At 37.7% G+C, this 14,475-nt stretch overlaps 1 protein-coding gene across 1 annotated transcript; it reads left to right on the top strand.

Annotated features, from left to right (window-relative positions):
• Positions 1-223: 223 nt before the first annotated feature.
• Positions 224-14,396, top strand: LOC121727669 (O-acyltransferase like protein-like). The gene is made up of 12 exons (XM_042115633.1): positions 224-334; positions 7,806-7,942; positions 8,207-8,319; positions 8,625-8,830; positions 9,013-9,203; positions 9,275-9,426; positions 9,637-9,819; positions 10,502-10,675; positions 10,790-10,940; positions 11,120-11,303; positions 11,956-12,098; positions 14,232-14,396. The coding sequence occupies exons 2-12, from the start codon at positions 7,934-7,936 to the stop codon at positions 14,367-14,369; spliced, it is 1,644 nt and encodes a 547-aa protein (XP_041971567.1). The 5' UTR covers positions 224-334; positions 7,806-7,933; the 3' UTR covers positions 14,370-14,396.
• The last annotated feature ends 79 nt before the right edge of the window (positions 14,397-14,475 follow it).

The following is a 14,475-nucleotide window of genomic DNA, read 5'->3' as shown; positions in this document are numbered from 1 at the left end:
AATGAAGAATAATAATTATTTCATAGTTTTTAGATAATTTGAAGAATATTGTTTTCACCTTGGAAGTCGGGTTCAATTTTTTGTTAAAAAATAATAATTATTGTAATGATTGCGTGGACATTTTATTATTCTTAATATGAGTTATATTATGCAGTACTAGCAGAAGTGCTATGTTTATAAATATCGCGATGTACGCGGAGGGTCGCAGTAGCGATGGTCGCGAGCGGGCGATCAGTGGCGGATATCGGTGTGGGCGTCCCACTGGGGGCCCTGGCGCTGCTGACCTTCGGGGCCGCGGGGGCGACAGCGGCCTTTGATGTCTATAATATCTCTGGTAAACTATTTTAATTTAGCAACAGAACATGTAACTTCGTTGCATTATTTACTTGTCACGTAGGATCCGTACATTTTCTGGGCAAAATTGTCCTATGACTTGTCCCGAGGGCCGAGATCTAGAGTAGGGATTGCAATCCGGAAAACCGGGTCCGGTAATCTGGCGGATCCGGCATCATTTTACGGGTACCGGATCCGGTCCCAATATTCGGGGACTGGATTCGGTGTTAGCAATTTGTGGCAAACTGATATGGTTGTTGCATGAATATTAAAAAGCGAGAAAACGTAACGTAAATAGGTATAAGACCTATTCTCTCTTTACATAATTCTAAATGGCATGTATTTAAATCAATATCTGTATATTCCCTTTTCTCGATCAAAATATTTGAAAGTTTCACTAAAAATACTGACTTGCACACTAATTATGCACCCTAAATAATGCGAATTCAGCATACTATTTAAAGTTATTTGCGAAACTGTTTTACTGAACGAATAACTATTATTAAAATACTATATCTAACAATTCCTTAGTTCAACAAACATACTACAACTTTTTAAAGGAAAAGCATCACCTAAATTACTTTTAGGAACATCATTAATTCCAAATAAAACACAATTTAATCTCTTATGTTCATATAATTAAGAAAACATAAAAATCATCAAGTGCTAACTTAACATGGACTAAACTTTGGCACAGTGAATGGTAACTCAGTTTATAAACAATAATAATAAACAATCGGCAAAGAGCGAGTCAGATTCGCGCACAAAGGGTTCCTTACCGATAAATTGCAAAATAATTAAGCCTCCGGCTTAGGAATTGCACTCTAGGGGTTGACAAGCTACTAAAGAAAAAAAAAGAAAAAAACAACTGGCTTCAATTATGAGTCGACGGAGCCCCGCGGGGCTCCTACTTCTGGGTGTTTCACAAAAAATAACCACAATGGCTAAGCCATCTAATCTAACCCAATCAAGTCGTATTGGGCCAACATTGTAATTAATTAATTAAGAATCGTATAGTACGCGATAGTTTACTAGGTAACTAAAAGAGTGAAATTATTATTTTTAACAAAAAATTAAAACCGACTTCCAAGGTAAAAACAATAATAACATCCTTTAAATAATATGAACTAAAAAGTATTAAATAATTTTTCCTATCTAATAGTGCCTTTTTCCGAATTCGGCTAAAACTCAACTATTTCTGTACTCAATCTTTATAATTTTGAAGTCGGTGCCAGTTAAAAAAGTTTCAAATATTCTGGCAGACTGAAGATTCATTTTTTTTTTAATGAAGTAAGGGGGCAAACGAGCAAACGGGTCACCTGATGGAAAGCAACTTCCGCCGCCCATGGACACTCGCAGCTTCAGAAGAGCTGCAGGTGCGTTGCCGGCCTTTTAAGAGGGAATAGGGTAATAGGGGAGGGTAGGGATGGGAAGGGAAGGGAATAGGGGAGGGTAGGGAAGGGAATAGGGGAGGGTAGGGAAGGGAATAGGGTAGGGGATTGGGCCTCCGGTAAACTCACTCACTCGGCGAAACACAGCGCAAGCGCTGTTTCACGCCGGTTTTCTGTGAGAACGTGGTATTTCTCCGGTCGAGCCGGCCCATTCGTGCCGAAGCATGGCTCTCCCACGTATGATTTCAGCTAAGTATATCTGGTACCGACTTCAAAATGATGAAGATTGAGTACAGAAATAGTTGAGGTTTAACCGATTTCGGAAAAAGGCACTATTAGATAGGTAAAATTATTTAATACTAATACTTTTTAGTTCATATTATTTAAAGGATGTTATTATTGTTTTTACCTTGGAAGTCGGTTTTAATTTTTTGTTAAAAATAATAAGTGAGGTAAGAAGTCAAAAGGCTGAGTGCTGAGTCCCTTATGCCATAGTGGTGCATTTTTCTGACTAAAGCTGCTCGACACAGTCAAATGCCTTATAGAGCTCACGAAAGATACCTAAGGCATCTTATGACTCCTCCCAAGCTTCTAATATGCTACAAAGAAGACCTATACCAGCATCCGTTGTGGAACGACCCTTAGTAAAACCGTATTGGTTATTATGTACTAAAATATTTAAATTAAAATGTAACAGTAAATAGAAGCTGAAAAGGCCTTCCGGCCATAAGCAGCTGTATTAGAAGTCGATTGCTTTATGTCACTCTTTGGTGGTGGACCCATGAGCTACCTTTAAATTATGAGCAACAAATTTATCTAATCGTTAAATATTAAGAGGAGTCCACACCGCCCTTTTTTCCATATAAACGTTGTCCCCTGTTTCCTCCCTGGATAATGCTAGTAAAGTTATAATTTTTTTCCTGAGTATCTACGGCCACTAATACAATGTCCCTATGTTTTCTTTTTTTTCATAATTTAATTATTAAATAAGATATGAACGTTCAAAAACCCCAAAAAATGGCCAGATTTTTCGCTGTGCTTAAACGTCCAGAAAACAGATTTGGCTAGATTATACAAAAAAAGCAAAACATAGGAACACAGCTCAAGCCTTTCTTTAATCTTTAGTGAAAAAAGTACTTAAATCGGTTAAGTTTTGGAGAAGGAATCAGGGGACAACGAATCGTTGATTTTCTGCAGTTGTCTCTATCGCTTTCTGCGGTATAGGCTTGAGGTAAGGGAGACAGCTATAGATATTACACGTACTTTTTTTTCATTTCTCTAGCCCCTGGTGTATCCTCTTAACTCGCTATTAACTACTGCTAAGTATGGTGGTGGGGAGGGGGGAGGGTGCAGGTCCGACCCTTGGTGATGACGTGAACCAATCACGTCATCACGTCTATTATTAAAGGTGTGTTATATTATTAAGATTCCTATTTACTTTTGATAGACACTGAAATTTCATTATAATAATGGACACTTTCCGGTTACATAATTAATTAAGTATAGTAAGTTTTATGCATAAAGCAATAAATCTTAATTCAACAAAATTAATTTTATTGCAGAAGGTATTAAATTTATGCGCATATAAAAATAATATACCTAATTAAATCTTTATGGACAGAATTAATGTGTTTCACTATAACGTAGTTTTAAAAGGGAAAAAAAATGATGCATTGAAGGGAAAAAAAAGAATGATGTACATTGTATTGTCATAACATTAATATGCAAGGATTATTATTAAATGATCGCTTCGTTAATTGTTCTGCATCTAGATAATTATGTAAGTGCTTTTCAATAAACTGTTTGTACTTATAATATATAATATAATTATATAGTATAATTTATAATATAATACTATAGATTATTTTTTATCATACTTAACTTCATGTAAGGGACAAAACACGACTTTTCAGCTGAGAGCAAAAAAACATTTTTTTTTACAAATTCGTCTGTAACTTTCTTTCATTTAGTCCAATCTTAAAGGCGTTTAAGTATGGCAAAGTTTCTTAGAATTTTGTCCGCTTTATAACTATAAAAAAATATTTTCGCAAATTTACGCGTTCAGAAAATAGCATGTCCGTTACACTAAAAAAAAAGGTTATTTGTCCCTTACAGCATTTAATTTTTCAATGTCAACTATGCCATATTAAAGTAATACACCAAGTTTAATATGAAACTGCGACACAATTCTACTGTCAAGGACATAAAAACGGGAACTATATTTTCTATCACCAAAATTTATATTTGTCATCAAGTTGTATCACCTAATAAATAGATCTATCGCCACGAAATATTTTCGTTCTCAGATAAACAAAAATTGTCCCCAGGTATGAATTATCAAATTAATGTTAATATATTATGTGTAAAACAAGAGATCGATAACCAATAAAATTATATTGCATTACATAAATATAAACTTCGTTCTTATAATAACAGTTTTCTTACTTCAATAATAGCTCAGTGCTCAGAATGGTAGATCTGTCACCAAATAAATCGATTATCGATCCCTGACTGCGACTCCTTTTTATTTGATATTTTGTCACCAATACAGTAGTAACATTTTATTTCGTTCAGATATTAAATTAATAGTATTCGTTACCAATTTAATACATCAATTTATAATTTGAATGAAAAAATGATCAAAGGGTACTAAATATAAATATTGATTATTTTAACTTTAATTAAGTGTTTTATCTACAATTATGCTAGCCATAAGCCAGCTATTAAACCAGAGCTGATTATTCAGTGGTTATTATTTTTAAGAATAAATATTGATTATTTTAACTTTAATGAAGTGTTTTATCTACTATTCTGCTAGCCATAAGCCAGCTATTTTAAACCAGCGCTGATTATTCAGTGGTAATTATTTTAAACAATAAATATTGATTATTTTGACTTTAATTGTTTTATTTACTACTCTGCTAAAATTTTATTTAAATATAATTTATACTACCAGTGGAAATTTAGAACCTTGGGAGTCTAGTTAAGTAGCAGAATCTTTTGGTTGAAACGATTATGACAACCCTAATTTTTTATTTGAACTTAATGCAATTTTCTAGTAACATAATATGATTTATTGGTGATCTCTTTAAATTGGTTTGCTTAAATACTTATTAGGACACACCTATTATAATACATACAAAAACATTTATTTGGTACTAGACCTTATATCTCAGGATTTTAGGTGATTTATTGTGGAACTGATTTTGCATTGTTTGGTGACTACATTTTGGTGACAGATCTACTATTTTGAGGACAAACCCTATTATTTAAGAAACACAAAACTAATTAAATTGGTGATAGCTTAAATGATACCCCATAAAAACTATGCTTTGGAGGAAGTTTGATGTAATATAGTGAAATCTAACATAATAAGCCCACCACGACTGGCTGGTCTATCACATAAGGGATAGGATTTCTAGCAAAATAAGGGTACTTCAGCAGACTAAAGCATTTCCCTTGGCATCGGGACTGTTCCCATTTACACCCAGAGTTTTACACCCATTAAGACAAGGTTTGCAAAACCACGTCTCTGCTCTTTAGTGATACCAAAATCTGTATCCTGAACCGAATGGAAGATGGAACTTCCTTCCTATTCCGCTCTGCGGCCTCTTTCTGTGAAATTACGGATTCACAGCAGCGCAGCATGACCTAGCGATCACACACCACAAGTATAAATGGTAGAGAGCCTTGTTTTTATGTTTAGTTTAGTAAGAATGCATGAGTTGGTTCTGAAAGCAGTTTATAGAATTCAAAGCATTTTCCTCCAGCACCCTCGACGGCGTAGATACGTCTGCGGTCTGCAGACTTCAGAGTCCATGTCTCGGATCCTTAAAGACAGATGAAGAGTATGAGCATGTGCACAAGTTTCCTTCTGGTTTTTAACGATATCTTCCTGTCAGGCCAGGTTTTATGCATTTGAGATATGGCGCTCTTAGTTATTCCAATTCTTCTACGTATATTTCGTTCACAGGAGTCGTTGTTCATAAAGATCAAAGACTAATTTGCTAACCACTTCCAATTTTAGCGCGCCAGTCAAAGGGAAAACCCAAGTTATTAATCATTTGCTTCATTCTCTAAAACAGTTCTTGCATCTCGATTTCATTTGCAGCCAGGAGAGTATTGTCATCCCTAATGCTAGCTATCTAAAATTGACCGCATTACATGTGTATACCTAAAACACTAAAACTTTATAGAAAACCTTAAACTTAACGAATAATACTTTTTGAATAGGTCCCAAAAATTATCTTCTTACTTGAAAAATTATATTTAAGATTAAGGTAAGGGACAAATTTTAGTGAAGCTATGACAATGGGCGTTGTCCAAAAAAAATCACATGTACTTTTTATATTTTTTTCGTTAAAATAGGGTATTTCAAGAATATAAATTAAATAATTTTGAAATTCGTTGGTCAGTGTTAGATAGCCCATTTATCGAGGAAGGCTAATATTAATAGGAGCGAAGAAATAGAGGAAAGTGTGGAAAATCTAGAGGAAATTATTTGAAAGGGCTTATTTGAACGCGCTAATCTCAGGAACTACTGGTCCGATTTGAAAAATTCTTTCAGTGTTAAAAAGTCTATTTATCGAGAAAGGCTATAGGCTATATTTTATTGCGCTAAGACTAATAGGAGCGAAGAAATAGAGGAAAGTGTGGAAAATACGGGAGAAATTATTTGAAATGGCTTATTTGAACGCGCTAATCTAAGGAACTACTGGTCCGATTTAAAAATTCTTGCAGTGTTAGATAGCCCATTTATTGAGAAAGGCTATATGCTATATTTTATTACGCTAAGACTTATGGGAGCGAAAAAATAGGGGAAATTATTTGAAAGGGCTTATTTGAACGCGATAATCTCAGGAACTACTAGTCCGATTTCAAAAATTATTTCAGTGTTAGATAGCCTATTTATCGAGGAAGACTATAAGCTATATTTTATCATGCTGAGATTAATAGGAGCGAAGAAATAAACGGGGGAAATTTTTTGAAAGGGAACTCACGAACTATTGGAGCAATTTTTCTGTTATTTGGCACAGATAAAAAGTAGACCACGTGAAGGATATAGGCTATTTTTTGTAGACTAATTTGCCTGTGAAATATCTAATTTACGCGGGCGAAGCTGCGCGGAACTTTATATTTCGCGTGGTCACGACATCACGCGTAAACGGCTGGACCCATTTTGCTGATATTTGGTTTAAAGATACTTTGTGTCCTGAAAAGAACCTAAGACCGTACATTTGTCCCGGAAAAATGTACGGTTACTGCACAATATACTTTTATGATTTGTGCGTTAACTACGAGTATTAAATCTTTTTTGATGGAATTTGGTATGGATATACTTGGAGTTTCGGGAGAGGACAAGGCATACTAATTTTGTCCCGGAAAATGTACGGTTCCCGCACAATAAACTTTTATGATTCTCGCCTAAACTATTTAATCTATTTTGATGAAATTTGGCATGGAGATTGGAGATACTAATTAGAATCTGGGACAAGGAATGTTTTTGTCCCGGAAAAATGTGCGGTTCCCACACAATATACTTTTCTGATTTGCGCGTAAACGACTCAATCGATGTACGGGAACGACTTTAAACTAAAGTCCACGCGGACATGTATGTGGCAACAGCTAGTATATTATATTTATAACTCATTTTCGCCAAAATGTCCCTTACGCTAAGTGATATTTCCGATGTCGAAATAAAGAAACTTTACTGACTGATGATAACACATCTACAATATAAATAAAAATTACTATGTTAAAACACAAATATTAATTTGTGATAGGCGTGATAGTTTTTCCGTAAAGTGTACTGACCACAATATGTAAATTTTGTGGTAAGTATAGTATATTATACTAGGTAAATGGTAATAGTTGCACTCAGTAGCGGTGTTAGAGGGAGCGACGTTGGGCATCCACAAGGGTATGCCGGATAAAATGGGCGCCACCGCGCCGCATAAATAACTCATAAAATAAAAAAATATTTAGAATCTAGATTCTATATGCATAGTAAAACCTTTTTGATCGACAGCTAGGTTTTCATCTACTAGATAACGGTGTAGTAAGGCCGTACTTTTGTGACAGACGCGGAGTACTACTCCCTGCCCCAGCTGTACGAGCTGGACGAGTACTACGGCTGCCTGGTGCGCGGCGGCGTCTACTGCTTCGGGCTGTTCCAGCTGGAGGCGCCACCGGGGAACGAGCTGTTCCACATGATACAGGTGAGACAGACGCGGAGTACTACTCCCTGCCCCAGCTGTACGAGCTGGACGAGTACTACGGCTGCCTGGTGCGTGGCGGAGTCTACTGCTTCGGGCTGTTCCAGCTGGAGGCGCCACCGGGAAACGAGCAGTTTCACATGATATAGGTGAAATAGTCGAAGACCAATTCGCTGCTGTAAAGCCACGCGGTCATTTATTGAGCATCATAACAGTACAATATATTCTGAACACGTATTCCGTTAAGTAATATCTGATTGATTGCAGCAATATTCAGCTGACTGGGTGCGACATTCCAATCACAGCCGGCTGAGCCGAGGGGTTTGCCTGTCGCGTCGCTGTCCGCGCACGCATTCGCCGCAGGACGATGATCAGGAGTGGTCAGTATCCAGTTTGCCGTGAATTAAGCTATAAATACAGGGTATTGCAATTTGCAGCCAACAAAGTTAACAGTAAAATGTGGAGATAAGACTGAACAGCTGATGATAATCATGGCCAATATGTTTGGAGCCGTTAAAAAGGGACCAGAGTATTGGCCTTGATAAAAAGTTATACTCATACATACATGCCTTTCAATACTTGAAGCAAATCATCATTATAATCACCAAAAAATATTTCCTTTTCATACTTAATTAGGTGTGGCAGTAGGTTTCTAAAAACTATAGTATGAATGTTATCTCGCTAGGTTTGAATCATGCGTGAACTCGAGCATAATGGCGGAGTACAAGATGTCGGCGCGGCTGACGCAGCTGGAGTACTGCACGCGCGAGCCACAGGGCGGGCGGCTGACGGCGGCGGGCGCGGCCTTTCTCGTCCTGCTGGCGGTGCTCGTGGTCGTCGCTGCCGTCAGCACCGTGATGGACTTGAGGCTGTCCAGTGACAGAAAAAAAGGTAGAACCTAGAACAGTTAATAACCATAATCTACCGAATTTTGATGTTACGTAGCATAATATATTCGAGAGCAGTATTTATTTTGTATTTAGGATATTTACAGAGCAGTTCTTTCTTGACCTATCAAGCAATAGGAACTTATCAATTACAACAATGTTCTATCAATTTCAATAAAATTTCAGGCTATGGTTACCTGCTGTCGTGGTCGTTACTTCGCTCCTGGCAAATGCTGACCGAGCCAGTACAGACAGCTGACACAGACCTTCGATTCCTGGATGGTCTGCGAGCAATATCCATGACGTTTATCATTCTTCTGCATACAGCGGCGTTCTTGGTAGTTTTTAACGTTGCCGATACACGATTGTACGAACAGGTTGGTGTGGCCAATTCTCATACTTCGACTCCTTTGTAAGAGCTGATGACATATTTTTTTTAAATTATCAGAATACATTCTTGCTGGTAAATGGACACCTAACTCTACTGGTGCAAGTGTTCTTCATTGTGTCGAGTTTCCTGATGGCAAGAAAAGTGCTCCAACAGGAGAATGGCTCAGCCAGGAGGAACTTTCTAGAGACAATGCAGAACAGAATAGTGAGGTAAGTTTGTCAATATGCAACCCTTATTCTATTTACACAACTGGCCTTAGTTGCGCAGATCTGGGTTACAGTTAACACCGGATTAAACGTTATCTTTTTCGTAAAATATGTGAAGAATGTAAGATACAACACACTATTTAACCCGGTATTAACTTTAACCTGAATCTAATTAACGAAAAATTAACTAAGTTTCTTTTTTATCTTCACTAGGATACTCCCAAGCTATATAGTAGTGATACTGTACATGGTGTCTGTGCATGAGTACCTCGGCTCGGGGCCCACGTGGCACCGGATAGTTAAGGACGAGGTGGACACGTGTCAAGAGATCTGGTGGATGAACATACTGTTCCTGAACAACTTCAACACTGGTCTTAAATGCCTATTTCAGACTTGGTAAGTTTAGAAAACATCGCGTCATCTAACCAGCAGCTAAGCTTTTCTGCTTGAAGTTTTACAATTAGTTAAGCGATTAATCTAGCAAATAAAAAAAATGTGCCTTTGAGGTATCGCGTTCCTTTAAGTAGAGATTTCTCTTGAAAACCACTTTTACCTTTCTATATACTACTAGCTGTCCCGGTGAACTTCGTGTCACTTTAAAACCTTCCCTGGACTTCTACGAATATTTTTTATCCATATGTATATATATATATATATATATATATATATATATATATATATATATATATATATATATATATATATATATATATATATATATATATATATATAACAAAAACAAGTGATAATACTTTAGGGTGCGTACGTGTTCCCTGTAGAGATTTCACTGTGAAAGTAGCAGTCAATGAGTGTTTGCTGTACCGAGCAAAGCTTGGTCATCTAGGTACTTTGACTTTTAAGTATTATCACAAATCTTAGAAAAGTGTTGTTTTTAGACTTTTTCAGGAAATTTAAATATATTTTTTTGAATTTTTCTCTTCGTAAGAACCATCCTCGTACTTCAAGGAATATTTAAAAAAAAGAATTAGTGAAATCGGTCCAACCGTTCTCGAGTTTTGCGTTTAGACTCATTTTTATATTATAGATTATATAAACTGCAGAGTTATGTTCGCCCCAGGTACCTCGCAGCGGACATGCAGCTGTACGCGGCAGGTCTGCTGCTGACGCTGCTGCTGCGCGGCCGCCGTGCTGTGCCAGTGCTGGCGGTGCTGCTCGCCACAACCGCCGTCTTTTACGTCTGCGTGGCCTACGCTTGGCATCTCATACCTGTGTATGCGCTGCACGTTCCCGAGTAAGATACATTTTTTGTCTCTAGATAAGCAGTCGATTTGCACTTGGCATTCCAATACCGATAACGGCTAAGTCTGCTTTGATTTATATTTTAGAAGAATCCTTTTGTCGGCAGTAACTTGTATCGCGAGTACTCGGGGGTGACAACATTCGACGTGCTGTACCAGTCACCCTGGGGCAACACGTTCGCTGCGCTGACGGGGCTGTTGCTGGCGCACGCGCATCTTACTCTCAAGACGTCTAAGTATGATTTCCGTAGCAGCCAGGTAAGATTTGGATGAAAATGCATTTTAATAATATGCAAGTAGTTATGTTTTATTTGGCGAAGAAAATGGTCAGTTTCCCCTGACTATCTATTTAACAACATATAGCCGTAAGCGTATTTCCTACATTAAAATGATAGCAAAAAATGAGAAACTACCTAATTGCATTTATTTTACCCTAGGTGTTCCGATGGGTGGCAATGTTGGCAGCACCAAGTATAGTACTCTGGATCTTAGTTTGGCCCTGCATCCACCCCTTGGGCCCGCCGACCAGGCTTAGATCAGCTCTGCTGGCCGGGCTGGTTGGGCCTGTAATGTGTCTGCTCACTGCTATTTTGATTATCGATCAACTGCAGGAATCTGACTGTGAGTTACTATCAAAACCACCAAAGTACTATCAGAGAACTTGATTCATAGTCAGATGGGGAACCTACGTATTTTGGTCGCTTTTTTTCAAACCTAGCCGACAGATGATGACTTACCTTAAGTTGACATAATCTGACGAATTGACGTAGGCCACTGACCTCCATTAAACAAGATAATGGAGGTCAGTGACATAGGCCCATCGACTGCCTATGAATCAATTTACTTATTCGATGGTACATTTTACATCTGTTACAAGACTGGAAAAGTAAAACAGCTCAATTGTTGTTTCAAATTTTTACTTGAGAAGCTGTACCGAACCAATCCAAAACCAATCATCATTATTGACATGAACCTTTTTTGTAGCTCCACGTTTGATGTTAGAATCTAGATATATTTCGCGTACCTATTTTTTTTCTTTTTACATCATCCACGATATACAAAATGTTATGTACAATTATTGCGATTGTTTTTGTTTAGATGGTAGATATTTTCTTAAAAACTCTAACTTCCCTTTTTAGCTCAATGAGGACAAAATATAGTAACGAGAACGTTAAAATAACTTATCAATAGGAGGTTACTAATTATTAGCTGTTGATTACAGTTATTATATAATAATTTGTTCCCATGAATATTAGAGGTATACTCATTCCAGCACTGTTCCGACGGTTCCTGTCAAGCCGTGTATTCTCTGTGCTGGCTCGGTTGTCATTGCCAGTGCTGCTGGTGCACTTCCCCATTGCCAGGGTCCAACTGGCTGCCAAAGACTGGCCAGAACATCTCAACCTGTTTAAACTAGTGAGTAACATCCTCAAAATTAGATTTTATAGACCAGTAGCGGTAGCACGGCGACCAGCGGAAATGCGAAAGTATGGACAAACTGTGGAAATAAACCTAAGGTGCCGTTCCGATCTTTTTTCGTTCCGAAAAATTCAATTAAAATGCCACTTTATGACACACTATAGTATATGTCATAATGTAGGATATTATTTGAATTTTTAGAACTATAGTCTGTCATAAAGTAGGTAGCTTTTTAATTGAATTATTCGGAACTAAAAAAGATCGGAACGGCACCTTAAGTTTATCTCCACAGTTTGTGACTATAGTCTGTCATAAAGTGGCATTTTAATTGAATTTTTCGGAACGAAAAAAGATCGGAACGGCACCTTAGGTTTATTTCCACAGTTTGTCCATACTTTCGCATTTCCGCTGGTCGCCGTGCTAGCACTACAGGTATAAGTACGTGTATATGATCGCAGTAACATACATTAAGGCTCTTTTGTCAGTACTAACTCTCAAAACTTACTGGGACTTTTTTAAGACCTTGTAAATAGTGTAATGGTTGTACTATAAGAGAAGTTGTTTCATAGGTAGATTGCAGACTTACGTATTTGGCCGTATGGTATTCTGTCGCGAACTCGCGACTCGCGGCCGACAGAACAAACCCAACCGACAGATTGCGATTTGCGACAATTGGATTGACATAACTCGACCAAATGACGTAGGTCTGCCATCCTACTAATTATAAAGGCGAAAGTTTGTTTGGATGTATAGATGTTTGTTACTCTTTCGCGCAAAAACTACTGAACGGATTTTAATGAAACTTTACAATAATATAGCATAAACATCAGAATAATTACACATAGGCTACAATTTTAACCGACTTTCAAAATGGGGGGGTGTTATGTTCGTTTTCTTATGTTCAACGATTACTCCGCCGTTTGTTAACCGTTTTTTTTAATTTTTCTTTTGGTATATAGGGTATCATCCCAATTTGGTATTATATTCACAAAAGTGGTGTTTTTTTTAATATGAAATAAGGGGGCAAACGAGCAAACGGGTCACCTGATGGAAAGCAACTTCCGTCGCCCATGGACACTCGCAGCATCAGAAGAGCTGCAGGTGCGTTGCCGGCCTTTGAAGAGGGAATAGGGTAATAGGGGAGGGTAGGCATGGGAAGGGAAGGGAATAGGGGAGGGTAGGTAGGAAAGGGTAGGGGATTGGGCCTCCGGTAAACTCACTCACTCGGCGAAACACAGCGCAAGCGCTGTTTCACGCCGGTTTTCTGTGAGAACGTGGTATTCCTCCGGTCGAGCCGAAGCCTGGCTCTCCCACGTATGATGATCTGATGAAGGATCCATAAGTAATCGAGGGAACTCCTCAAAATTTATAGGGAAACATGTGGTGACTTCGGTTCCGTGAGAAGTATTCTAAGCATAATATGCTACCAACAAGTAAGATTTTGCACCGAGGTATACCGTGGTTCGGAAGATGCTGAGAGAACTCCTGATTCTTTATAGATACAAGTTTGGGAGTTTCGGCGTTGTTTTAAGAACGGAAAGCATATGCTATTAAGCAAATTACATTCATCATCATCATCATCACTACCATATTATACCATGCATTGTCCCATGTGGTTATGATTATAATGACCCTGTTATTGGTACTTTTCATAGTCTTTTAGATAAGGACTCGAGTTTGTCAAGCTATAGATAATTTAAAAAATCTATACCTACCTAATATTATAAACCTGAAGAGTATGTTTGCTTGAATGCGTTAATCTCAGGAACTACAGGGCCGATTTAAAAACTTATTTCAGTGTTAGATAGCTCATTTATCGAGTAAGACTATAGGCTAAGACTAATACGACCGAAGAAACGCAGGAAAATGTGGGAAAAACGGGGGAAATATTAGAAATTACGAACTACTGTTAAGCAATTTTTATGGCAACATTTGGCACAGATATAGAGTAGACCAAGTAGGGACATAAGCTATTTTTTATGAGAAAATGTACGGTTTCCGTAAAATTCCTAATTTACGCGGGCGAAGCCGCAAAGGACATCTAGTCTGCCTATAAAGCAATTTCTTAGAAAAAACTTTTAAAATTTGCTTCAAGAAATCGCTTCTATCAAATTGTACATTTTGTATCAGACCTTCAACGCATTCGGAGTGTGGGCGATGTCGTATACTGCGGCGGCGGTGCTGGCGCTGCTGGTGGAGCTGCCGACGCAGCGCCTGTACCGCGAGCTCCGCGGGGCCAGCCGGAGCCGGGACAAGCGGAACGATTAACATTTAGTACCTAATATTTGTACTAGAACTAAATATATTTTTTTATTATTAAAAATATATTTTTAATAATAAAAAAACACAGATTTGAAATAAATTATTTAAATAG

Source organism: Aricia agestis, chromosome 6, assembly GCF_905147365.1.
Source record: "Aricia agestis chromosome 6, ilAriAges1.1, whole genome shotgun sequence".
Classification (NCBI taxonomy): Eukaryota; Metazoa; Arthropoda; class Insecta; order Lepidoptera; family Lycaenidae; genus Aricia; species Aricia agestis.
Note: the sequence above shows the minus strand (reverse complement) of the source record. Positions and strands in the feature narration are given on the sequence as shown.